The sequence below is a fragment of the Pyricularia pennisetigena genome, chromosome 5 (genome assembly GCF_004337985.1).
Source record: "Pyricularia pennisetigena strain Br36 chromosome 5, whole genome shotgun sequence".
Classification (NCBI taxonomy): Eukaryota; Fungi; Ascomycota; class Sordariomycetes; order Magnaporthales; family Pyriculariaceae; genus Pyricularia; species Pyricularia pennisetigena.
The window spans coordinates 2,808,258-2,834,878 of NC_043743.1; the positions used below are offsets into that span (position 1 = coordinate 2,808,258).

General features: G+C 50.7%; 6 protein-coding genes across 6 annotated transcripts; 4 read left to right on the top strand and 2 right to left on the bottom strand.

Moving 5' to 3' along the window:
- Positions 1 to 2,252: 2,252 nt before the first annotated feature.
- On the top strand, positions 2,253 to 3,984 carry PpBr36_08778 (uncharacterized protein; the record flags this gene model as incomplete). The annotated part of the gene is made up of 4 exons (XM_029895903.1): positions 2,253 to 2,375; positions 2,868 to 2,933; positions 3,348 to 3,384; positions 3,893 to 3,984. 4 exons carry the CDS (start codon positions 2,253 to 2,255, stop codon positions 3,982 to 3,984), a joined length of 318 nt encoding a protein of 105 aa, XP_029747302.1.
- Positions 3,985 to 5,825: 1,841 nt separating this feature from the next.
- PpBr36_08779 (uncharacterized protein) lies at positions 5,826 to 9,908 on the top strand (the record flags this gene model as incomplete). Its single annotated transcript, XM_029895904.1, has 6 exons — positions 5,826 to 5,869; positions 5,918 to 6,722; positions 6,865 to 9,171; positions 9,258 to 9,474; positions 9,534 to 9,804; positions 9,881 to 9,908. The coding sequence occupies 6 exons, from the start codon at positions 5,826 to 5,828 to the stop codon at positions 9,906 to 9,908; spliced, it is 3,672 nt and encodes a 1,223-aa protein (XP_029747303.1).
- A 1,305-nt stretch (positions 9,909 to 11,213) lies between these two features.
- PpBr36_08780 (uncharacterized protein) lies at positions 11,214 to 11,865 on the bottom strand (the record flags this gene model as incomplete). The annotated part of the gene is made up of 2 exons (XM_029895905.1): positions 11,214 to 11,508; positions 11,630 to 11,865. 2 exons carry the CDS (start codon positions 11,863 to 11,865, stop codon positions 11,214 to 11,216), a joined length of 531 nt encoding a protein of 176 aa, XP_029746677.1.
- Positions 11,866 to 12,508: 643 nt separating this feature from the next.
- PpBr36_08781 (uncharacterized protein) lies at positions 12,509 to 13,837 on the top strand (the record flags this gene model as incomplete). The annotated part of the gene is made up of 1 exon (XM_029895906.1): positions 12,509 to 13,837. The coding sequence occupies one exon, from the start codon at positions 12,509 to 12,511 to the stop codon at positions 13,835 to 13,837; it is 1,329 nt and encodes a 442-aa protein (XP_029746676.1).
- Positions 13,838 to 18,212: 4,375 nt separating this feature from the next.
- Positions 18,213 to 20,144, top strand: PpBr36_08782 (uncharacterized protein; the record flags this gene model as incomplete). Its single annotated transcript, XM_029895907.1, has 3 exons — positions 18,213 to 19,089; positions 19,288 to 19,662; positions 19,729 to 20,144. The coding sequence occupies 3 exons, from the start codon at positions 18,213 to 18,215 to the stop codon at positions 20,142 to 20,144; spliced, it is 1,668 nt and encodes a 555-aa protein (XP_029746679.1).
- A 1,539-nt stretch (positions 20,145 to 21,683) lies between these two features.
- Positions 21,684 to 22,993, bottom strand: PpBr36_08783 (uncharacterized protein; the record flags this gene model as incomplete). The annotated part of the gene is made up of 4 exons (XM_029895908.1): positions 21,684 to 21,727; positions 21,792 to 22,348; positions 22,435 to 22,777; positions 22,876 to 22,993. 4 exons carry the CDS (start codon positions 22,991 to 22,993, stop codon positions 21,684 to 21,686), a joined length of 1,062 nt encoding a protein of 353 aa, XP_029746678.1.
- Positions 22,994 to 26,621: the final 3,628 nt, after the last annotated feature.

Genomic DNA, 26,621 nt, shown 5'->3' on the forward strand with positions numbered 1-26,621 from the left:
AGACTAAACAACAACTCTACACTTGAGCCGTGAGGCTCGTGATGAGAACACACCAACCAGTGCCCCGATAACCTCGCCTTGCGATCGATTAATGGACGACGCCCACGCGTCGATTGCCTATCGACCCTCCTTCCAGCCACACACACCGCGACCACCGACCTTGGTCAATGCAAAGGAAAGGATATTTTATTGGCTCTCCGGAACGGGACATTAGGTGGTGTTATGCTTGCAACGTTATTCCCTCCTTGAGATACGGCCATCGAGCGGGGCATCCGGCCCACCTTGTTTGCTCTTGACGAGTGAGGGGCCTGCAAGCTCTTTGGAGAAAGCTAGCACTCAGTGCATTTGCCATTTTGCGACGAGAACATCCCTCCAGTTCATCCCTTCTCGATGAAACCACCGTGTAATTGCGAAAGATGACAAGTTTGCGCATTTCTCACTCCGTATTTCACCATGGCCTCGAAGGGTTTCCCGCCACGATGCGAATAACAGAAGAGGCGAGCATTAATAACGCGGTGCGCAAAAGAAATAGAGGGGTAGAGAAAAATTTTCCAAGCTAAAAATAAAATGAAATAAAAAACAAAAATCACCCAAACGAAGCATCCGCTGAGTAGCCGATCTTGGTTTTACGTTGTACACAGTGCGTGTCTGCCCAGTTGCGAACGCAAAAGACACGGTATCCCAAGTCGCGTCGCGCTTTTCCTGATGCACCCCGGTCGATTTGACCGTTAATTTACGGACAGAAATTGGATTTCTCCCTTCCGTCTTGACACTGTAAATGAGGTCGTGACCTGCCCCCGTCCCATCTCCCCTTCGCAGATGGCCGTTCCTTGGGTTTAGATCCACCCGGGAAGACCTTCTGTTTCCCGCGGCGTCCCGTCGTCTCCATCAAAGGCTAGGTATGATAGCCACATGGTCGCGGTCTTGACTCGGCCTTGCTCCCCTCTGCCAGACGGCTGGGTCGCAGAGCTGCCCCGCGCGGATCTCTCTCTCTTCTACTTTTTTTTTCTCTCTCGAATGGGGGAGTTCTCGCGTGGTCAGCCTGGCAACTAGCTACTATAAAGCTAGCTAAAGTGGCTACTACCTGCGTAAAGTCAAGTAAGGTACCCATTCAAAGGCTGAGGGGCACACGACATTTGACGTTAAAGAGCTACACCATCAATTCAATGTTTGCGCAATGGAGTGATCAGGGCAGAAAAGTGTTTGATGATGCAATTTTCCACAGCTAGTATCAGCTTTCTCTCATCCCTTTTTTTTCTTGCATATACCGGGAGACGTTCACACCATCCCGCGCTTGGATTTGTTTTTCTTTTTCTGTAATTGATTTTTTTTTTATCATCCCTCTCTTAACACACCCAAGCGGACCCAGCTCCTGGAAATTGCTAGGCCAACAGATGACCCCTGTCCCCTCGGACACTCGCGGGAGACCATCCGGACGCCGGGCCCCGCGTGTTTCCCTCGCAGCCCACTTTCCAAGTGGATTAAAAACGCTGCTTCGCTAGGTTGGTTCCCACATCAATGACAGCGCATTGGTAACACCCCCTGTATGAGATGCCGGGCGTGTCCTCTCTCCAATGTTCCACGTCTTTTCCAGATACGTAATTAATAGTAATCAAGTACGCCTGGACAGCCGAAACCCTAAGAGAGATCTAAGCCGAGCGGATCAGGCATGTCCTTCAGGGGAACAAGACAACAAACAAATGAGACCGAGAAAAAGAAGTGAAGAAAAAAGAAAGAAAAGAAAAATTGTCTTGCCGTTCGTCAGCTTTTTTCATGCCATATTTTCGCCGTACTATTAGTAGAGATAATGAAGGGCATGATTTATGCCGCTCGACCGATTCTTTTCTTGAATTACCAGCCTTCCGGTGGAGAAGATTGAAGCTTGACCAGCATGGTGGGTTGTCTCGCTACAGCGGCTGTTGCGTTCCGATTTACGCATCTGCAGAGACTGGAGAAATCATGCAGCTAGCAGTTGCTTGCATGCAGTGTTTGCATTGCGGTGAGGGCAACACCGCAACGGCAGTCATTCATGATATCTTCACCGCCCCTCACCGCCAGCTTGTCGAGATGCAAGTTAACTCCTCATAGCGGGGCTCAGTGCGCTCTCAATATCTCTTAGCAGGAACAGCAGACTATCACCAAATAATCGGGAGGATTCGGACCGTCAACTTGATATAGTCGTGGGCATATAGGTGGCGGAATGATGCCTTAATATTGGCAAGTGCAATGCCGCTTTCGCCTGCTATTCCGAGATGGGGGGTTCCCCCTGGATGTCAACAGCATCACGATCTGCAAGACGTTGGACATGCCTCCGCTGTCCCAGCGAACCTGAAAGGTTCCTTCCTGACCCGCTGGCCGCCCCGTACTTTGCGCAGGTCTGTCGCGTTGCCCTTGTCACCACCGGGATTTTGCGGGAGAGACGGCGGTGACAGGATCGATCCCATTTACTTACGGTGCCAGAATTACATACGAACTGCTCTTTGACCCCTCGCTCAATCCCTCCTTTCTCCTTCGCCCAGTCCTTGCATTGGGAATTTCTGATCGGGTTTTTATTTCCGTCCGTTTTCAATTTCTCTCTTGCCCCTCAGCTTTTCCTGGGTAGGCTAATACCCGTTTCGCGCTTACCGAAGACAGTCCCCCACCCATCATGCGACCATGCGACAGAAGACTTCTCGAAGGCGCCAAAGTGCAAGGGTTGTTCTTAAAGTGGCCTTCTCAGGAGTTGAAAGGGGGCGTGAGGATGGAAACCACAGCAGGCCGGCCTCAATCCCATCTCACAATAGTGCTCGCGCCAGTCAATCCTCCTTGGGACCTGTAGATCGAAAGCTGTTCTAGCATTGATGCTACTTCGTAATTGGAATACCTAGTCCGGGTGTCTAAATATCTGGATCGCGTGGAACTTTGATGCCACTAAAACGTCAGCAGCGTTTACTGTAGGCAAAGTGGGATTAGGATGGGAGGCGAGGGGCTTGTTCGAAGTTAAAAAAGTGTCGACTGATCTGATCTTACTTGACTTGCCTGCGTTACCACCTTACCTGGATGCTGGCATTCAGCTCTCTATTTTAAGTTTACCATGATGTACTGTACATTACTTCCAGGACTGCTAGTGGTCTGTTAATCCTTTTTCTTCTTCTTCTTTTGACACGTGGATTCTTAATCGGTGGCAAGCATGACATGGGACCGGGCGCAGAGCCAGCCTTTCGCGCAAGGGGGCAAATCGTCGGACGATCCTCCTGGATGTGCATGCCATAATGAGTCCATATATGCTATGCACCGCGGCTGTCAGGAGGCGATCGCGCGGCGGGCTGCAGAAGATGCAGGTACAGCAACTGCCAACCGCAAACTAGCCAGACGATAATTACCCAGTTACGACATTCTTCGCAAGTACGTACCAAGGTACCTAAGCTACCTGCGAAGTACCGTACCAATCTGGATCTCATGCAGTACCAGCCAACTTCTGCGTGTGCGACTAACCATTGACGTATCGTATTGCGTACCCCGCAAATCAAGTCAATTTACAAGATGCGATGCGTTCAAAGACTTTGGGTAACCAGCCGTTCATCCATCCACTCAGAGATTGGCAATAGGAGCGGTCGGACCGCAACAATGCGCAAAGACGTCTATCTTTTTGGATCCTGTGGGACACAACTTGGAAGGTCGTTCCGGGCGGCCATTTTGGTTCCGGATATTGGTCTCTGACCGGGTAGCTTTGCTTTACAGCCAAACAAACATGAGACCAGGGCGCTTAGTGGCTGTTAAGCAGCCATCAAGACAGTGGGCTAATTTCGCATAAAAAAATCCGAATGAGGACCAAAGAAGAAGAAGAACAGACAAGACGGCGTTATGTCCACCGTGACTAACATAGAACTATTCTAGTGGCTCTAGTGGCCAGTGCACATGTACCACGAACACCCGGCCAGTATTCCTCCATCGTGGAAGCTGAGGTGCCTACCTATCGGTAATCCTGATGGCAATATTGCTTGATACAGGGTAAGCTGGTACGGCATTGTGAATAGGCTAGGTCTATGAACTGGCAAACCCCCAGATCAGGATGCAACGGAAAGCAGAATTTTCCCCCGCATATCAACGAAGCGATTGATCGTCAAGCTGCTGACCTATCTTGACGGTAAGCACCTACGAACCGCTATTTCGGGCGTGGGTTGGATTCAGCAGCGGGCTCGGCAAAAATCGTCTGTTCGTCCTGTCTGGGTCTCTCGGCATAGATTTCCTAAAGCATGCCCCGCGCCATTTCCCGTGCCATCGCAACGTTGAAACTGACTGGACATGGCATTTACGAGCTGTGTGGCACGCCAGTACCAACTTGACTAGATTCGACGGAGGGGGGCGTTTAACTTTACGAACAACAAAAAAAGGGTGGGCAGCTTTACGCCAAAACCGCACATAAGAGGCTGGTCGATGTTTAAAGTGTGAGAGAATGTCTCTGGCGGGTAGGCTACGGGAAAGCATGAGCATGATCGTGATAGGCGAGATCAACGTGCTGCATGAGAGGCGTTTGGTTCGTGTGAGTGGGCGCTGGTCGTGTACACACACACCACACCACACGGCTGCTAGATCGCTACCTACTCTATAGGCTGGTGGAGTGACTGTCTTTGGTACGCACGCAATACCCTTCATAGGTTTCTTGAATACATGTTAGTAATCATTTCTATCGCTGAATACGATTCGTATTATTGTCCCTTCTTGCCCGGCCCGGAAGTCAATCGATGGCAGCTCGCGCCTGAACTCAGTTTGGTGGCATTTGAGTCCGATGTTCAGTCAAACGTTCCACCCGCACATGTCTCCATTCCCGTCAATAAGGGCCGACAGCGCGCGCTCGGTCGCCGACCCCTCCTTTTTTGGCCCGCCGGGTTGAGGCATTCCCCCTGCGTTGGTGCTCGGGAAAACCCTCAAATAAAAGAAAAAAAAAAGGCTGTTTAGGCCTGGACGGCATGTAGGCAAAAAGAATAAATAAACAAAATTCATCCATGCACGGTAACTTCCCCGCCATGCTCGTCTCAATAGGTAGTGGGTGTACACGGATTGAATGGCAAACCTAGGCTAGAGAATATCATGCATTCAGTCAAATGTATAGCGGCGTCAATACCTGGACAGTGCGTGACTGACAAGCGATGGTGGGGTACGAGTAAGATATCATTACAATGCATCTGAATAAGTCCGTCCACCTGTCAGTCGTGATAAATCAACTTGCTCCAGGCTTCATTTATTTCTTGCTTTCAGCATTATTATTACTATTGTTTCTTCCTCCTCTCCCTTTCTTTGGGATTGATGGCTTTCCCAATAGTCTAATCGACTCAATTCAGCCCGCAACAAACATCAGCTTCATTGGAACTAGGGTAAAACTGACCACCACGTTGGCACTCTCGCTCCCTCCCGTCATACAGCTCGCCTTAGGTACCTAGCCTAGGCGGGCCTGTGCAGCTTTTCGTCTCAACTCGCTACCATCCACGATTGGTGCAGTAGTCGCCCTGCAGCACGCCCGCCGCATTTTGCTGCACCGAAATACCCACCCACCACCACCACCACCACAACCACCCAGAGATCGCCTGCCCAAAAAAAAAAAAAAATAAGCCCCGTGGCCGCCGCCCCTTTTCTTCGGCCAGACAATCTGAATTCCCTAAACCACCCCCGGGATTGTCGCTCGAACCACCAACTCCCCCTCAACGACATTCCAAACATCGCAGCGCGGGATCGCGTTCGAATCTAATCGCGTCCAAAGTGGACTTGACTTTCCACCACCCACTTATCAACTTGTCATCAAACAAACCCGCTGCGCCGTCGACGGCCAATCTACACCCCACGGTTACATGAAAATTTCGGGACATAGGGGTGATGTCCTCGAGCTAAACGCGTGGGACATGCCCTAGTCTTCTCTGCTGCTGACCCCCCCAGGGACCAGGATGCTCATGACACAGACGGTTGTGTCGGCTCTTGGTCAGGCTCAGAACTCTGCTTCCTCAATCGCCCCGAATCGCCACGATCCAACAACTGCCGCAGGTTCCACCGGACGGGAGGATCCCTACCTTGCCGCATACACGTCGACCTCGTCTACGCTGATGAATGGGATCGTGGGTACGGCACCGCCAGGTGCTATGTACGTACGCGCCCTATACGACTACGAAGCTGATGACAGGACCAGTCTCAGCTTTCACGAGGGCGATGTCATTCAGGTTATCACGCAGCTCGAGAGCGGCTGGTGGGATGGCGTTATCAATGGCGTTCGCGGCTGGTTTCCCAGCAACTATTGTGAAATCATAAACGACGTACCTGAACCCGAGCCGAATGGATTCATCGACTCGGTTGAGGAGGATCCTGAGGAGGATGACTACGAGAACGGATTCGACGACGAAGAGGAGGATGATGATGACCAGGACCTGGCCGGCGGTTTGCCGATGGAACGGCCAGATTCCCACAGCAGATCTGGCGCAGATTTTTGGATACCACAAGCGACGCCCGACGGTCGATTATTTTACTACAACACCATGACTTTTGAGACTAGCGTAGAATTGCCCTTGGAATCGCCTACATCGATGAACGAATCCGGGCCCCGCGATCGGATGAATGTGAACCTTCCGGACAGGACACGACCGCCTCCGGAGATGATGGCAAGGGGCCTTACACAAGACGAAGATGAGGATTCGGACGCGAATTCCGCTTCCGAGTTGGATGGCGAGTCTATCATGATGGCATCGCAGACTCTCGGGGTAAGGCTTCTCTCATTTATGCACCATGTTGTTGGCCCGGTTTATCTTGGGCCGCAGCATCAACAGTTCGCTGGCCATCTTATACTATGTTAAAATTCCTCGAATGGGCCGTACTAATTGTTCGAACCTTGTCTTGTCGCAGTCAAATAATCGCGTGCCTCATCTGAAGGATACTCTATCGCCATCTATTTCGATGGACTCCATGAACGGGCAACAGTCGATTACTCGAACTCGCGGCGACACGTTCGGTGGCACCCAGGCCATGAGCCAGACACCAATGATCGCATCTGCTACCTCTTTTACCACCTTCAATCTCCCCAGCGCCGCCACCATACCCCGCTCCTTCTTCGACGATGGTAGCACACCTCCCCTTACCTGGAGCCGCTTGGTAAACAACATGAAGCGGTCCATAGAACGATATCGCGAAGCAATCCAAAGTGGCAGCCGATCCGAGTATGTTGCACGAGCAGAGGATATATCGGACCATCTCAGGCTACTTTTAGCTGCAGGTTCTGGAACAACAGACAACCACTCGGGTCAGCCCTCTATTATTTCAACAAACAAAGCACTGTATCCGCACTTTCGTGACATGATGTCCAAGTTCTCAAAACTTGTCATATCATCGCACATTGCCGCCGCGGACTGGCCGAACCAGGAGTCCGTACAGAAATGCTTGTCAGAAGCCGATGGGGTCCTGCTTGGTGTGTTCAGTTATGTTGAAGTCGCCAGACAGCAAAGAGGCGAGGAAATTCCCCGGCTCTTCCCTGGCTTCGTTATAGGAAGTACTACTGGTGGAAGCTGGCAGAATAACGGTCTCGCAGGTCGCGATCCCATAACGTCCAACTTCCTAGAAGACGAGGAGGGCGTCGTCGAGCCCACAGCTGTACTTGACGGTAAGCTGCTTGAGAGATTAGACGAACTCAAGAGGTTACTTGTCTCCAGTATCAGGGAACTTGACAAGAGCCTCGTTCTGCCTGACAAGGTCATTTCGCCCTACCGTCATGAGGTTATTGGCAATAATATCTGCTCTGCGGGAGGCAGAGTTCTGGACACGTTCAAACCTTGGATAGCCATGATCGAGTCCATCGATCTGTCGTCCCTTGGGAATACATTCCAAACCCCACAGCTGGCCGACTTCAGCCTAAACAAGCAGAGCCTTTACGACAACATTTCAGATCTCATCCTCGGATGTCAGGCTGTAGCAGGTCCCCTCTCGGACGAGTGGTCGGAAGTAAGGGGGGAGTCGCTTGAGAACCGTCTAGAGTACGTGAGGCAGTGTGGGAGGACTCTGGAGACAAATGCATCTCACGTGGGATTCTCTTTGCAGCTACTCTCAGAACAAGTGCAGATCAACATGCAGCAGCAAGTCGAATCTCGCGTACGCGAAGAACCATTTGTGCGCCAGCCGCTCCAGAGAACGGAGACAATGCCATACCAGCCCAGCGGTCACCTGCGAACAGAGAGCCGAGGAATCGGCGCCCCTCAGCGTCCTGGCTATGTGCAATCCGTGTCTGTTGATGGTGCGGACCTTATTGCGCCAAACAACAAATTCCGCAAGATTGGTGAGAACTCCAAAGTGCGCAAGATACTTGGAGAGGACTTCTCACCTCAGGCCCCGCCGGTTGATGAGACGCCTGAATTCCTCAAACTCAACTATGAGGATGACATTCAGTGGGAGACCAAGACCCAGCCGCCGACGGTCAAGGGCGGCACGCTTTTGGCGCTGGTCGAGCAGCTTACACGCCACGACAAGCTGGATTCCAATTTCAACAATACCTTCTTACTTACGTACCAGTCGTTCACGACAGCACGTGAGCTCTTTGAGCTGCTGGTCAAGCGATTCGGAATCCAACCTCCGGAGGGACTCAGCCAGCAGGAATATGATATTTGGAGGGACAGGAAACAAAAGCCGATCCGCTTCCGTGTTGTCAACATTTTGAAGAACTGGTTTGACAACTTCTGGATGGAAGATTCGAGTTTGGAAGAAACGAAGCAGTTGATTCGGGACGTCTACACGTTTGCCAGAGATACTGTCAAGTCTACGGAAACGCCGGGATCAGCACCACTGATGGCACTGCTGGATCAACGGTTGACCGGGAAGGAGGTGTCGGCGAGGCGCATGGTGCAGAACTCCAACCAGGCGGCACCAGCGCCAATCATGCCCAAGAACATGAAGAAGCTCAAGTTCCTCGATATCGATGTCATAGAGTTTGCCCGCCAGCTCACGATAATCGAATCAAGGCTATATGCCAAGATCAAGCCTACCGAGTGCTTGAACAAGACCTGGCAAAAGAAGCAGGGCGAAGGAGAACCGGAGCCGGCGCCGAACGTCAAGGCTCTCATCTTGCACTCAAACCAGATGACGAACTGGGTGGCCGAAATGATTTTGGCCCAGTCGGATGTCAAAAAGCGAGTTGTGGTCATTCGTCACTTTGTGGCTGTGGCAGATGTAAGTTTGAAGCTCAGCCTCGACATATATCATCCCTTGTTTTGCCCCAAAATCTTGGCCAACACTAATCATTTTGCACCTATCAGCGTTGCCGCATGCTCAACAACTTTTCAACTTTGACTTCCATCATATCGGCTCTCGGCACCGCACCGATCGCTCGACTCAAGAGGACTTGGGACATTGTTCCAGCAAAGGCCCAAGCCACTCTGGAGAGCATGCGAAAGCTGATGGCAAGCACCAAGAATTTTGGGGAGTACAGAGAGGCATTGCATGCCTCAAATCCTCCATGTATCCCCTTCTTCGGTACGTACCTTTGCGTCTGTTGTGCGTTTAGATGTTTACTAACATGGGGAGTGCTTCAGGCGTATATCTTACGGACCTCACCTTCATTGAGGATGGTATACCGTCGATCATCAAAAAGACAAACCTCATCAACTTTGCCAAGCGGGCCAAGACAGCAGAGGTCATTCGCGATATTCAACAATACCAGGCTGTGGTATATTCGTTGCAGCCAGTCAACGAACTCCAAGATTACATCTTGAGTAACATGTCAGCCGCGGGCGATGTGCATGAGATGTATGACAAGAGTCTGCAAGTTGAGCCACGTGAGCGCGAGGATGAGAAGATAGTGAGGTGAGTATTTTACTTGGCAGCCCGAGTTCTCGTCGACTAGTGGTCAATAATTATTGACAAGCATGTGTAACGACAGGGTGCTCGCCGAGTCTGGATTCCTGTGAGCGGCCAGACACAAATTGCCTTGCGCTGAAACGCGTCGATATTTTACGCCACCAAACCACCAGACTTGTGGATGGTTGGTGAAACACTCGCGGCCTGCGCCTCTACTCTGGGCCGCGCGGCTGTTGTATTGAGAGAGGGGCGCTCAGAATAGGCAAACGACTAAAAACAATACTCAGGGCCAGAGGTGTGGCCCGAGTCAACTCAATCACGGAAAGGACCATTCGAGACATGTGAAATGATATTACGTTGAGATACCTTTGGATATATATACATAACACGACGACACTTCAGCGTGGGGTCACGCATTTGTTCGGCGTTTTTGGAGGCTAGAAAGGGTACAGGACGAAGCGATTCTGTCTGTAGCAGATTTATACTGGCGCATGAGGACTGGTTCCTGAAGAGGGGTGGTGTTTGCTCCAAGCAAGATGAACCGGAACGGGAAATGGGAAACGGGCCGGTGAAAAATGGAGCGCAAACGCTCAAAATGAAGGAAAGACAATTGCTTCAGGGGCCTTGCAGAGTTGTCTGCTAGACTTGAATGGACAACAGGTCTGGAGGAATGGCATGATTTACCGTAGCAGCCGATTGCGAGAATTGGTGGGGTTTCTGTGGCAAGACTGGTGATTTGAGACGAAGTAAGACGGGCGCGGGCGGCGGCTTGGGCTTCCCGAGACCAAACCGGCATCTCAACATGGCCGTGTCTGTTACTGGAGAGGTGAATATTGCCGAATCTGTAGGCCAGAACGGATCGAGATACAGTCAAGACAAGGGCTTTTATCTCGTGACAAAGGGCCCCGGCAGATGAGAATCAGAGTCGTAAAGCCATACATGTTATTCTTATTCACAAGTCCTGCTCTGTTCAATGTCTCCATAACCTCTACACGGTGCGCATAGGTCTCGAGACATCTGGTGTAGCCAGGGTGTTTGACCGGCACGCCCTTGAGCACAAATGATATCACCATGGCTAGGCTGGAGTATTTGTTCAGCTCTATACGAAAGGTTTTAGCACAACCCTTGAAAATTTATGGCCACCTGGGTAGTAGATTTCAAAATGCTACCATATAGTACGGATCTGAGCACAGAAAGTATGACAAGAACAGCCCCAACGCCTCGCTACATAAATAATGTGAAAAGTATGAGAGGGTAAAAGGAGAACCCCTGCAGCAATGATGGACCGCAGCCGTATGCGCTGATAAATACAAAATACCCAGAGGCATAGGAGAGAACAAAAAAAAAAAAAAAAAAGAAAAGAAAAGAAAAAGAAAAGAAAAGAAAAAGAAAAAAAATACGTTCGGCTCGTTCTTTCAAAGACCGCCCTCAGCGTCCCTGCTACCACCGGGCGCCGGCGCGTCCTCGTCGAGCGCCTTTCTGAGCCTCTCCTCTTGCTTCTTCCAGTGGCCGCCTTCCTCATAGTTCTTGCTGATCTTGAGCGCCTTCCGCAGCCGCTCGCTCTCCTTGATCTTGGCGTCGGCCAGGTCGTGAACCTTGTGCATCTTGAGGTCCCGCCGCGCCGCACCGCCGCCGCCGCCCCGGCGGGCTTCTTCGGTGAGCCGCTCGCGCAGCTGGTCGCATTGTATTTCGATTTCTTCCTCGTCGACTCTGTATTTTTATACATGTGTCTTGTCAGCAAAACAATACAAACATGGCGCTATTCCAAGTTGCATCTAGCGGGAGCAGAGGGAGCAGAGGGAGCAGGAAAGAAAAAAGGGGCAAAATGTACTCTTCCTCCTCGAGCTTGTCGCGCAGCTCAAAGACCTTGACCTCGATCTCGCGCTTCCGGTCGTGCTCTAGGATTCCCTTGTCGGGCTGTCGCTGCCGGTGGCGGAGGCTGTCCAGGTCGCCGCGGGGAGGGTACGGGGCGGCCGAGTCGCGCGGCCTCATCTGCGCCAGGTTGCGCTGGACGTAGCCAGAGGTGCCGCTACCCCTGGGCGTGGAGAGGCCGACGTTGTCTGACATGGTTGTGTTTGTTGCGGTGTGTGGAAAAGTGAGGAGTGAGGAGTGAGGCTTGGTTACTGAGAGGAGCTTGCGCGTGGTGGAAAGTCGGATAGGTGGCGTGGGTGAAGTCGTGATGGCTGGGTCGATAAGGTAAGGTTCGGTCTGCGTGTGAAGTTGGGGACAGGATAAAAATCCCGGGGATGACGCCCGCCAGATTCAGGACGCGTTGTGGTGGAGTTGAAGCTTAAGCACGGCGATTAGATCGCTGCAATGCAGGATCCACCCCATTTTTGTTTGCAAGCTACTCTCCATCGCACCGCGGCGGCGCATTGCGGGGTCACTTGCTTTTTTTGCCTGCATATTGACATGATGACTAGCACCAAATGTATGACTGGATATTTGATGCTTTTGATTTATTCCAAATGCAGGAGGGCCAAGAAAAAATCTTGAGACCAGTTATTTTGTGATTATCGCCCTGGTATCGGTGACTCAGAATATAACTCTTTTGGCCCCGACTCCCATTTTCTACACCCGTTCCTGAATACCCCTCTCACAGGCTTCATTCATCCATTTCTTAGTTGCGCTTCTGCCTTGTGTCATACAAGAAGCGTACTCAAGGTTCAAAAATCAGAAAGAAAATAACAATACTTCAACCTTTAAAAAAATGCCTGCATTTGACAGTGCCACTGCACCTCCGCGGTCCACAGATGATGCGACTACAGAGCAGGCCCCTATGCAGTTCCCACCTGTCACTAGGGGTCACATCCTGAATTGCTCTTATGATTCATGGTTCCCCAAGTACCGCACCTCATGCCTCAAGTCTCGCATCATCAAACTCTCGCCCGAGTTTGTCGAATATCTCCGAGAAGACGGCATAACTCTGGCCGATGAGGCTGATGACGACGAGGACGACTGGGAACCTTCGATCCCTACAGGAGTCTTCAAGGCGCCCCAGCCAGAACCAGGACACGCCCAGGGAGAAGCAGACTCGGATTCTGACGACGAGGAGCAAGATCAACAAGCCCCTGCCAAGCTTCCACCAAACCGCAGGTTCCCGGAGCTGCACCAGAAAATCAAGGATGAGATTCAACAGCTCGGCGGGGAGGTGGTGCCCAAGCTGAACTGGTCATCACCCAAGGACGCCACCTGGATCATGTTGGACAAAAATACGATGCGCTGCACGACTCCAGATGACGTGTATCTGTTGCTCAAGAGCTCGAGCTTCATCAGCCACGACCTCGAACACGCCTTTGATGGCTGCACAACAGCATCACAGCAGCAGCAACCTACCCAGGGCAGTAGTTCAGCACCAAGCAGCCCTAGACTCGGCTTCCAGCCAGTACTAGTACTGCGCCCATATTTCAAGCCGCAGCCCTCGCTCGAGTTCCGCTGCTTCGTCAAGCAGAGGAACCTGGTGGCCATCTCCCAGCGCGACCTTAAGAACTACGACTTCCTCGATGGCCTGCGGTCCGCCATCATCGCGCGCGTGCGGGAGCTATTCAACAAGGTCCTCCGTTTCACCTTCCCGGACGACTCCTTTGTGTTCGACGTGTACATCCCCGAGGGCGACGACGACGATGACGACGAGACCGACTGCAGGCTGTCCCGTGCGAGGCTGATCGATATCAACCCCTGGGCTCCGAGGACGGACTCGTTGCTGTTCGACTGGGAGGAGCTCCTGGACCTGCGGGTGCCGAGACCGGTTCTGGGGACGAGCGGTGGTGCAGAGGTGGGTGGTGACGCGCCTGGCTTGGAGAGTCCGAGCGAGACGGACGAGACCACGGATGACGACGAGGACGAGGACGACTTTGAACCCGAGTTGCGGCTCGTCAACAAGGACGACCCGATAGAGTCAAACTTCCTCTCATCGCAGTACTCCGCTCATAAGCTACCCAAGGAGGTGGTGGATGCTAGTGCTGCAGGCGAAGGTGGAATGAGGGAGTTTGCACAGCAATGGAACCAAATGATGGGGGCTAGGAATGGAGGCATTTAGTTGGTCCAGCTTGTTACATCCCAATTCAATATAAGTGCCATCCAATCTTTGCATTTTCCGAATGTCTGCCTGATGTTGGAAGAACTAGCTTCTGATTTAGCCTTATCTATCATAGGCTTTCGCCCAACTTACGGTCTGGTATCTGGATGCTTCTCCCCTATCGTCCTTTTGGCCTTCAGGAGCCGATAGTACTTCATCACTCAATATAAGTCTTCCCTTAATAGCACCAATCCTCTCGCGCACTGTCGTGTATGTCCATTTCAGCTCGTCAAAAAAAGAGTAAAACCTCAAGCCATATATTCATGTTGTTAACAACAACGTCTGCTATGGCTAGGTCGAGCAAACTCCCCATACCCTGTGAGATCTCCCCAATGTGACAAGATTAGTCAAAACTTCTTCATCTTTTGAAAAGAGACAGGAAAAAGTCGTAAAGAAAGACCTTTCGGCGGTTTTTGACCTCACCAGCCACAGCCTCAGCAGAAGCTAAGCCTCGGCAGCTTCTGCTTCTCCTTGGACGTCACATCATCACCCACGATGACTGTGCACAGGGCCTCGGCGTGCTTCTCAGCAACAACGCAGACCTCGGGAGCCACTACTTCAAATGCGAGCCTGAGAACTGCAAATCTCGCAGATGGCATACTCGGGCGAGGCGCCTCAAGACCTGACCTGGCACCCAGCGCGTGGGTCGACAAGGGCTGAATCTCGGTACCCAGACATCGATGTCGTATGCGAAAAGCCTGAAAACCGCCCCTGCCGCGATGGTCGCTTCAGATGGGTTTTTCCACTCGCATGGAGAAGACTGACAGTGCGAGGTATGAGATGACCATATCGCCGGGTTAACGACGAGGCGCCTGTCATCACGGTGGTTCGCGAGAGCATCATCCCTTGCTTCTCGATCTCACCAACCGGTGTCTGCGAGAAGCCAGAAGCCCACGCCCACCGCAGACTGGCTTGTCTCCAGCCAGCATGGCATGGCTATTTATTGTTTAAAGTGAGCCTCGAGGAGCGCTAGCAACATGAGCTCTTCAACGAGAAAGCTGTTGCAGTCAAGTGACAGCATTGCCTAGTCGGAACATACCGGTTTTGGGCTCGTTGAAGTTGTGGTCCAGCAGAAACTCGCGGTTCTACGACAGACGCATCATCCACTAGCTGGGAACCTGGTCCGACACGGCCTTGTAGTCGCCATGATTCAAATCGGGAAGTTTCTTTGATGAACTTGAATTATGTGATAGCTTTAGAGTGCCCTGGCTCGACGGAAAAGTCTTTTTTCTCTCTGCAGTATTATATTGATAAAGATCGGTTGATATGAGCAGGTCGATCTTGTTCAATGGTCTGACCTTCTTCAATGGCCTTGGTATACCTGCAAAGTTCATGACAGGTCAGTAAATGAATCTGAAAAGGAGACCAGGTACCACAGCTGCACACATAGTATATCAACAAGCTCTTGGTCTCAGCCCAATTATTGTTATGAACAGCACTTTTCTCATGGGCCCTCTTGGACCGACTGTCACTTTTGACAAATAAATGTAAGGCTTATTATTTCGGTGGAATTCGATCGCCATCATCGTATAAGCAAATGATATCACCAAAGTAGTCTACCCTAATGCTGTACACCCTGTCTAGGCCTGTTATGCTGAAGAACGGTTCCTTGATGATGGCAATTTGTTTTTCATTTTTTTCACGAATAGCTTCGGCGGTCGGGACCAACGACTCTGGAGTCTCGTTGCAAATCTGAGAAACGTTCTTGGCCCTGCTTGTCTTCGACGACTGCGGACGAGGTGAGAACGCGAATTTTGACTTATCCTCCTCGGCGATGGGTCTTGAGAGCCAGCTCAGACAACCTGATGGCCCGGAGCATGTGCATAGGTTCGACCAGTGGAGGGTATGGGCGCGGCATCCCGCAGGTTTTCAGGAGACGAATCTTCACATTTTGCTCCGACGAATGGACCAAGCTGGAATCAACACGGAAGAAGTAATGTCATTCGAGACAGGTTTGTGATCCAATGTCGCATGGCTTTGAGTCTTTTGTGTCAAATCGAAACCGACCCATCAATGGTGTACCCATAAGCCTGTCGAAATTAGGAGCGTCTATGGTTCTGGGTAAAGGATGCCGCGTTTCTCAATGGACAGAAATGAGGGATACTGTAACTCTCTATTAACCGAGTGAGGATATATATATATCAGAATTCAACGTTGGGGATAAATTTAGGGAAACCCCATGAAAAGAAATGTTTACAGGGGCGGCTTTTGGCTTCAAATGCAGTTGAATCCCAACGCTGACCGGCAAGTTCCAAAGTGCAAGCAAATTGGCGACAACGGGAGAATTGAGTGGGGGAACTGCAAGCAAACGAACATAGGCTGAGACGAAGCTGACGGCCCAAATCGAACAAGCAGCACACAAGCAACCCAAGGGCAATATCACGAGGGAAATGGGGTAAAATACGAGAAACTAATGTAAGTATTATAAGTCTCTTGAGGATCCGGAATCAAATATTAGCTACAAATAAATGCCATTATCAACATCTAGCCTACACCTAAGAGCCGGCGCAGATATCAAAACACATATTGAGAAACTCCTAGAGGCAGTGTTCGTTATACGAGCAAAGCAAAATGAAAAAAAAAACCCCCCCAAAAAGCTCACTAGAGTGCCTCCATCGGACGGCTCACTCTAGCTACGAAAACCCACTTGAGTTTTACCCGGGGTTCGGGTGCTGAGGTGCAGAAATTCAATTCCCCGCAGGGAATCGAACTTCTGACCTCCAGGTAGAATGAGGCTGGACGTCTCCAGGCACTCAAACACCTACACCACTGGGCCCGTTCCCAATTGACAGCCAGCTCGAAATCGGGGTTTATCAAGGTCACCGGAGGCCAGGAGGGAGTGTGGTGAGTCATCAGATTTTGGGCGGTGCCGGCTGGCGCCGGTAACCTTTCTCTTGGGGGCAGATAGCCCCTGAGCGGCTTGAATCGGCACACGGGCCAGGTTGCCATCATCCTCGCGACGAATGGTCGTTTGAGCCTTTTTGAAAGTGTACCCCTAAAGGTCGTTTTTATTCTTTTGACAACTTTAGGTGACTGAGCAGGTAAATGGCCAGGATAAGTAGCGGTATCTGCTCCAGGGGCAAGGGCCAAGCTTCATGTAGATCTTGCTTTATGACTATTGCCTTATCCTCGCCAATGTAAGGCAAGGCAGTTGTCGCAAGTTCCAACTGGAGACACTGTCAAGCACAAGGGATCTTGTGGGCACCTAGACAATATAATGTAAGCTCTTGGACCATACTCTTCAGTTAGCTATGTGAGACGTGGTAAGGTTGAATGCGAGAGAACGGTCTCAGCTTGGATGAACTGATGGACGTTTGATATGGCAATAGAAATGGGTAGTGTGCCAGTGGGTATTCCTCGAGGAAAGAGGAACAAAGCAAACACGGGGTATAGAGGTGATCAAAGTATATAAACTGTCTTGAGGGAATTCCAAGGCTAGTGGATACTCAGGGGCTTAGAACTTTGATATACTCCCTGAGTGTCCCCCAGCGATACAGAGGCCACGCATTTCGGGGTTGTCTCTACTCGGCGGTGTGACACTGAACAGGTGGTTTATATAGAGAGTAAATGCCCGTCTGTATTTGTCTTGAAAATAGGAATCTCTTGGCAAGGTTCTCAGCACCAATGTCACCACATATGTAAAGATGAATTATGGGAGCCTAGAGCCGGAACTGGTCAGTTGCGTTCTATTGCTTCTCGCCAAATAACTTTTTGGGAATTCTGAATCGTCACAAAACGATGACAGGAATGGTTGCGGAAATGTTGTTGTGTGATATTGTACCCTAGAATTCGAGATGAAGCAAAATCATAGACTCAAATGAATGAAGTGACGTTGAAACTTGCGCGTGGGGTGGGCTCTCAATCCGCTTACGTACGGTAAAGTTGGGCTGCACGGACCAAGACCCTAACGCCCGTAGCCGGTGGGTACCTTGCGTCTAGATAAGGTACTGCACTGCCGGTTGAGCCCCCACAGTGCATTGGCTCCATCAATTCGTGAGCGCGACCGAGTTTAGCACCATACCTGCCCCGACATCACCTGGAGGGACAGCTGACACCAGCTGGTTTTCGCATTCATCCTATCAGCAGCAACCACGGCACCTACCCGTTTCCGATTGCAGATCCAGGGTGCTGGCTGCAGTAAACGTGACACTTCTTTCTATATATGCGACTCGGTATCTTTTCTTGGCGGCTGCATTGAATTGGTTCAGTTTCCACTAGAAGTCTGTAGCACCGGGAGCAACGGCGGCGGACGGACGGACGGCGGGGGGCACCCAATTCGAAGGGCACCAGAGCACCAGCGGTCCAACTTGGACAGAGAGCCAGGTTCGAGGCCGGCATGAGTGGTCTTGTCCGCCCCGCCCGAGGCGGACTGAGTGCCCAGAACAAAGTAACGAAACCCCAGTCCTCTTCGGCCGCACGAAGACAGAACCAGAACCACCATCAACAGCAGCTACTTACCGCAGCCGTGCTCGAGCAACAGCACCAGGCGAACCAGACCAACCCGAGCATTCACCATTCGCTGGGCGCACCCAGTGAAGACACAGAACACCTTCAGCTCCATCATCCCCAACTACAAAGCCAACACCAGCACCACTTGGCAATACACCACGATCCGCTCGTCGGCGCGGGCCTGGACGATCCAAGCTCTCACACACACGCACACCCCCACGACTTACACGAAGACCACCACCATTCCATAGTAGACCTGGATCTGCCCGAGACCGATGACAACCACAAGCCCGACCATACTACGCTACACGACCCGTCCGTTGCAAAGGTTCCAACCGACGTGGACACTCAGTTGACCCAAAGCATGGACCTGAGCGGCCCTGATGGAAGCCTTCTAGATGGCAACTCGAGCCTGCTGGACGACGGCGGTGCTGCCTATGATTCCCCGCCCGCGGACAGCCCGCCGGACCACCAATCTGTAGACGCAACATCAGTGGCGCATCATCAGCATCACGCTATTAATAATTTCGATACGTCGATGCGCTCGACTGGGGACATGGCACGCGTTTCAGGCTACAATGACTACAAAATAGAATCTGCATTAGCAAAGCGTCTATATAAGGAACCCGGTATGCGCCCCGCTCAACAGCGGCGGCCGGAGCAAATGTTGAATCTCCAGAGGCGCAGCAACGTCGAGGCTCTGTTTGCGCACATAGCAGGTGTGGAGGCACCCTCGCCGTGCAAGAACTGCAGAAAGGGCCATGGTCCGTGGCATAGTTGCGTTGTGGTTGAGGGGCAGATGTGTGGTGCCTGTGCCAATTGTTGGTTCAATGCTTCCGGAGCCAGGTGCTCTTTTCACGGTGGGTGGAATCCCTCATCTTGCGCTCAAAAACCGATGCCTCAGTCAGGTTATGTGACCAAGTGATGAGAATCTGATATTGACATATAAGTCTCGTTTGCAGAGACACGAACCGGTCAAGGCACCTCTAGCTCTCTACACACCACACAACAGCACCCTGGCAACCACTCAATGCAGACGCCTAGTGCACCTTCACCTCATGATACATATGGCGTCGGCTCCCCATTGAACCTAGCGCCTCAATCACACAACGGCCTACCCGGCACCATGAACTTCAACTCGTCAGCCATGAATGGCAACATGAACCATAGCGGCGGCAGCACCCAGGATGCAGCCGTGCGACTTACCCTCGAGCGCTCGCTGCAGGAGCTCCGCAATGCGGACAGGAAACAGCGCCAGCTGCTCAAGATTGAGCTGACCACCAAACAGCTGGCCCTGCAGATCGTCGAGTACGAGGATATGGTTGCGCACGAAGGTCGTCAGAACCAACATGATGCTGCCGCGACGGGCGATGCCGCCGATGGAGCTTAGAAAGCTACCACAGGTTTGACCACGCCTACCAAATCCCCGCATCGACTTTGGGGTCAAGCCGGGATTCCTGCCACTCCAGCCTCAACAGTCGAGGGCGCTTTCCGGAAGGCGCGCCCGCGGTCAAGCCGCCAGAAGAAGCCGAAGAAGCAGGAGAATCAAGAGAATCCGCAGCGGGTGCTGCTGCAGTATCAGGAGCAGCAAGAGGAGCAGAAGGATTCTTCCTACCTTTGTGACCCTCTGCTATTCCAGAGCAGCTACCAAGATTTTGATTATCAGCAACATCATGGCACCCTCAAATTTTATCAGCCGCTTACACCTCTGAGCGACGGCCAGTATTTCGATCAGCAGCAGGAGGCCAATTTCGACTTTTACGAGCTGATCACATTTCACAACAGCGAATACCTCGATCCCGAACTGGCCTTGTGTTAATTTCCAAAAGCGGCCATCCGCGCAGCCGCACATGAGACATCTTTGAGGGCATCCTGGCGCATTTCGTTGATACGCGACATGCAAACGTTAGAACCCATAACGCCTCGATAAGCATGAGGAACCCCGTTTGTTGGTGAACCTCAGTTTGCTTGGTGTGATTCGGCTTGCCCCTCTAGGGAATACTGCCCCTCGAGCAACGAATGTACAACTAGACCATTGTCAGATTCAACAGAAGCCGAAAGAGCAAACGGAGTTTGTTGCAAGGAAGTCATTATGGCTCGATGGTATTTTTGCGCAACGATGGGCACTAGGATGGCATTACGATATCGTCCTTCCTTTGTCTGTTGAATTTATTAAGCGCCAAAAACAGAAACAACGGAAAGCGGCAAAGAAGAGGAAAGATAACCATGGGCGATAGCCCAGACCAAAGGAAAACATCAGACGTATACCTTGGTTCCACCCAAAAAGTAATCGACTGATGTCGCGTGTGTGTTTTTTCTTCGTCAGACGAATTTTTTAATCTTCACTAATACTACTTTTGTGGCTTTTCGATGTGATGTAACCCAATTAAACAGCGTAAAACCAACCCAACAACCAGATCGCAGCCAAGCAGCGACCTTGTAAGAATCTTCTCCCCCTTTTTGTTGTCCATATGTTCGGATACATCCCAACTTGGAGCAGCTAGACTCTCAAAAGGTTGAGGCGAGCATTCCATCACATCTTTTTCATTCATCTCCCTTCTTTGCACATCCCATCCTCATTCCCGAGACTTCAAAACGGCTCCTCTCCCCCCGATTATCAAACACTCGTCGGGTTCGTGTTCTTACGGGCCGATCCTGGAGATCGAGGTCGTCACAAACAGATTACATAGCTATGAGGGAAGGGAAGAGAAACAGAGAGGGGACGATAACCTAAAGATGGAGTTCACCGATCTCGGCGTCCGTTTCCAGTAGTTTTATCCAAAGGAAGAGGATTTGGTCCCTTGTTCACGCTTTATGTTGATGAGCTTTTTTTGTTTCCTTATTCTCGATTTCAAAATAAAGCAAAAAGAGAAGGCACATGATCCATTTCGTATCCCACCAAGCTTCTCTCAATCACCACGCCTGCCTCCTAGATCTTTGACAATTGTTACAAAAAAAGGAGCACATACATCAGGTTGGAAAAAAAATAGGAAACAGAAAAAAAAAAGACAAAAACAAGGACCCCGCTATTATATAGCGTAACCTCGCGCACACGTGCGAAGTTCAATTGTAAAGGAAACGGATATAGAGAATAGAATAACAGGTTTCAATAAAAAAGAAGAAACAAAGAGAACCGAGATGACCGAAAATTTAATAAATAGAGATGTTGGCAGAATCCATGGACTTGATTTTCCCGGCTTCTTTGGGTGGAGTACAAGACGCCTGTGACTCCGTTGGCATAGAGGCTCACAAGAGGACCAGATCGCCTGAGGGCTCGTTGATTATTGATGCATATTGGGTATCCGAGGGAAAAGCTGATAAATGAGGGTTGTAGTGGCGGTGCTTAGCGGCACTGATCTTAGATGAGACCACATAGACGGAGGTTCTCTTGTATGATGATGTCTGTTTGGAACAGTTAGCTTTTCCATGCTTGCAATACTTCCACCCACGGGACAATGTTTCTTACCATTAACAGCCGCCATGACGAAGCGGATCTGTGTGGTGTCTGTGGCGCAGGTGAAATGTGTGTAAATTTGCTTTGTCTCGTGCTGGTTTAAGCTGACGAATCGGTTGAGGATGTAGTCGCAGGCCGCAGCGTAGTCGTCGCCACCCTCGTAGTCGGGGAAATAGTTCTTCATCGGGCTGATGGGCAGCTTCTCCTTGAAGCGATCGATCTTGTTCAGGAAGAGAATGATGGAAGTTTTGATGAACCACCTCGAGTTGCAGATGGAGTCGAAAAGTGTGAGAGCCTCCTGCATACGATTGACCGTCTCGTCCTCAAATAACAGCTGATCGTACTCGGAAATGGCGACGAGGAAGAGAATCGTCGTGACATTCTCGAAGCAGTGGATCCACTTCTTTCGCTCAGAACGTTGACCACCGACATCGAACATTCGGTAAGTGAGGTCGCCAATGATGAAAGTCGTCTCAGTAATACCGGTTGTTTTGACACGAGATCGAAGCACGTCCTGGTCGTTTGGCATGTAGTCCGGAGCAGCGATTCGGGCAATGTTGTCAAAGTAGCTTCAGGGTACGTTAGCATCAGTCAACGTCTAGCAGACGGGGGTAGCTGCAGCATAAGGTTTCGTCGAGCCAACGATAAAACCTACTATCTGGCAGAGTCGTTCAGTTGGTATTCCCTTGAACGCTTGAAGCACTCCTGAACACCGCGGTCCTTCCACAAGGCCTCGATGGCGTTGCCAACCTCGGGTGGCAGAACATCGCCTTCAATCTGAGCAGGCTGCATGAAGATGGTCTGTACGTGGTACTCCATCCTTTGGTCCTCCAGAGGCAGCTCTAGCGACTCCATGGCCTCCAAGATGACGCGCATAGACTGTACAGTGTTGCTGAAGATGATTTCTTTGAAAGATTCGCGCTCATCCCGTGAGTAGCCGCCCTCGTGGATGAGCTTCATCTGCTTGAGAATGGTGGACTTTCCGGATTCACCGGCTCCTGTAGACCGAGGGCGTCAGCGACAGAAAAAAAAAAAAAAAAACTTTGGTCGCGGTCATCGCGGTCAATATTCGATGGAAGCTATCGCCTGAACGTACCAAGCAGAAGCATCTTGATCTCATTGCGCTGTTGCAACCTGTCCCTCTTTAGCTGGTTCTCAATCTCCTCGTTCCGGGCCTTGCCCTCCTTCTCCTCCGTGCTCATTCCGCAACCCATGGTGACCGATTGTTTGTCGAACGATAATTAATACAAGCGATGGATAGGTAGATTCGAGAAACCCAAAGTATTACACTGTTCGCAATGGCGTGTCAGCGGGTGTCCGTGTCCAGTGTGGCGAGAGGATTTGCTTCTCGATTTGGCTCGGCATCAAAACGTCGACCTAGTGACAGGGTCGCAGGGAGGCGAATGGCAGCTGAATTGTTTGGGCATGCAACCGGAGGGGGAATTGGATTTTGGACAGGCCTACAATAAGCGCAATTGACCAAGGAGCCAGCGTCGCCGAATTCCAACAGGAGCCTATCCGGTGACGGCTTGGTATCAGGCTTACAACAACAAAGTAGGAAAAATTCAAAGGAAGGTGATGGTGAAGCACGCGGTGGACGAAGACGGGGTGGTTTCGACTTCCTCGGGGGAATAAGGTGTGTTCGGCACACGAATCAAGAGGGTGCTGCCGGGAGGATTGAACTTGAAATGGGGACTGGACTGCGAAAATTGGTGGAGAGAACAAAGGACTGTAATTTGAGAGGGGGGGCCGGGCGTGGGCCAGGGTCTGGCCAATCTGCGCTAGGTACAGCGACTTCTCCTGCGTTGCGGTTCCTTGGCCGTCTCCACCCAATTGTTCTTTGCAACCCAGCTCGAACCAGGTCAAGTCCCATTAATTCGATGGGCGATTGCTGATCGGGGGGCCAGCACAGTCTGATGTTTTTTTTCTTTTTCTTTTCTTATTCTGGTATGATTTTCTGTCTCTTTCTTATTTTATTTTATTTTATTTAACCTTTGGCTTGATGTTTTTACTTAGAATTCTGTCGCAATTCCTTTACTTGTTTTAAAAAAAAAAAAAAGAATGCAGTGATAGTATGGCAATCGATACATTGGGGAGGGGATTGTTATTTTGAGCGCGCAGGAAACCTTCATTAGTACTAGGTACATTGCGATGCGACCGTTTAGTAACCCTGTGCTAGGTCGCCCTTGTCCAACTGGAAGCAGCTATCAGGAATGTCCGTGCTATAATACCGCCATACTGCATTCGATCAAGTACCTGATCCATCACCCCCATATTATTAAGCTGCCAACTTGACCACTTGCCTTGATAGATGTCTACCTGCCGCCACCTCACCGGGACGTGGTGAAAACCTCTTTTCTGCTCGGATCGCGCTGATCTGCCTGTCAGGTGGACTCTCTCAAGGTCTATCTACAACTCCCCAAAAAGCTGGTTCCCTGGCGATTCAACCTTCGTTATGCTATGCTATCATGCTATAAGCGGTCAAGACGATGGATGTGAAACACTGAACATCCGGATTGTTAGGCGGGCCCGATTTTCTTTTTTGTTCAAGTCTGGTTTGCCTGGCAAGCCTGGTGACATCAAACTACAGTGAGAGGGATACATTTGGCTGCCTGGCTGACCTACCCGACCATTGATTTTCTATTCGTACGGACTCTCCGTTCGGCTTCTGACATATTTGCCTTGCTTCTTCATTGCGCCGTGCTACACCAGTCGACTCTGGAGAAGTCAGTGCACACAGCCCAGGTCGTATATCCATGGAGGGCTGCTTGTCCCCAGCTCAGCCCTGAAACTGGTCAGTAGTGTTGAGAGAATTCTTTTTTGTTTCTCTCTCTTGACGATTTTTTTTTTCTTAATTGAAGTTTATTCCACAGTCATGAATAAATCACCAGCGCACGGCCATGAAAGATCATCCAAATCGTGATTGGACTTGGCGCTAGAATCTTGGGAAAAAAAGGGGGTGGAGACCCGCACTATTACAGCCAAAAAAAAGTGGAAAGCCTTCAGTCGGTCGGCATGCCATCTGCCGGCGAAGCGTGCTAACGACAAACACATATTACTTCATACGCTGGTAGGTATTATAAGTAAGATAGCTACTGTGCATGTGCTTGGGCACGTAGTAGTAGGTATTCATTCGGTAGATAGCCGACGTGTACAACAACGTGTAAGGCGGACAAGTTGACCGACTCATATTGTAAATGTCCACCACGGCTTGCTGCATCAGACATGGAAATACTCCCGACACGGTCGATTGCAAAACAGAAGATGTACTGCCAACCAAAGACCGCTCATTTGATTGTCAATCAGTGGCAATTGTTCGATTGGCCTCAGGCAACTCATCTGACATGGCGTGAACTTTTCTCACTTTGCAGAACGGTAAAGAGGCCTGCCAGTCTGCCTGCATGCATGCATTGACTGAGCACATACCTACATCCACTTAATGTTTCTGTCAGTGTCGGCGAATTAATTACTCGGGCGTAACTCAAAATCCCCCATCTTCTTACCTCTGCACCTCCAGAATCGATTTTGTTTCCGATCAACGGATCAACAGAGTAAGATACATTGATACTGCGCATGGTGGAGAAACGAATGTTTAGATCCATGTACTTGTACCGTACAGCATGTACCAGGTATGATTACACAAAACCAAAGACCCCACATAACCTTTCATTTCCGACTTGGGGGCAAATTTCGCTTGTTAGCACACCATCTTTTTTCTCTCATACGGAGTCGCGGTCATGTTGCTGATTTTGAAATTCCCTTCGTACATAATCACGGCAAACTCAGGCCACATCCAGTGTACCGCTTTGAGGGTGGCTTTTTCTTTATTTTTATTTTTATCTATTTTTTAATTTTTTTATGTTGGATTTCCCTTCTGGGATACTTCTCGAATGTTGGAAGTTTCTGTCCTGGGATGATACCCCCGGAACCTTGGGGGCCCGTCGACTTGCTGGTTGAAAATTCAAGCAGCAGCTTCACAGCGATTTCCATGCAGCATTCAATCTATTTGCCGATCGCCCTGACGATTCGCATTCGATTTTTTTCTGCCGGAACCTGGGGTTTCTCATGCAGCCGTTACCACATATGGACGCACGCACAGGCTGCATAACATCGGGTGTAGGCACGTCCTCTGAAAATTTGTGGGCCGGTCGTTCCAGCTGACGAGCTGCTCGCTTGCCACTGGTTGTATTTCCCCCCTTCCCATATGTGTCGACCAAGTCGTCTAGTCTAGGCGCCAGAATTATTACCCGGTTGACACTTCTTGCGCAAATGCAGTATATGCATCATTTGGGATGCCAGTGTAGCTAACTGGATTACCAGTACGGTAATGAGAGGAACCTCATCCAGACCTACTGTAAAGTACATACATATAGCACAGGGCGCTATAGACCACACTAAACTAATATCATCAGCCATATTTCAGCTTACGTGGTGACACATCACTTGCTGCCGTGAGCCAGAATCTTTGTACGCTGTACTTCGTATGTTTAAGTTTCAACTTCGCAGTTACGATAGGTTAAAGCTGGGGTAACTATTCTAGCTGCAGACCAGCCAGGCGGGCTAGATGCATGCAAGAGAAGAGACGGCTTCTTGGGGGTGTCTGCATTTGAAGTGCAGTAGTGTCATAAGCAAGATTATGTGTGCGCGATTGCCCAATCATGGGGAAGCTTTTCAACTAGCTCCCTGAACCTACTCATGAGTGCCCTTGCCAGCACAACGTCACTGCGGCGGGTAAACAAGGCGGCCTCAGTTCTCCATCCAACCTAAAAGGCTTGTCCAGCGCTTTGCATATGTCGTTTGATAGCTTTCCCCGTCAGGTCCCAAACCCACGGGCAAGCTTCA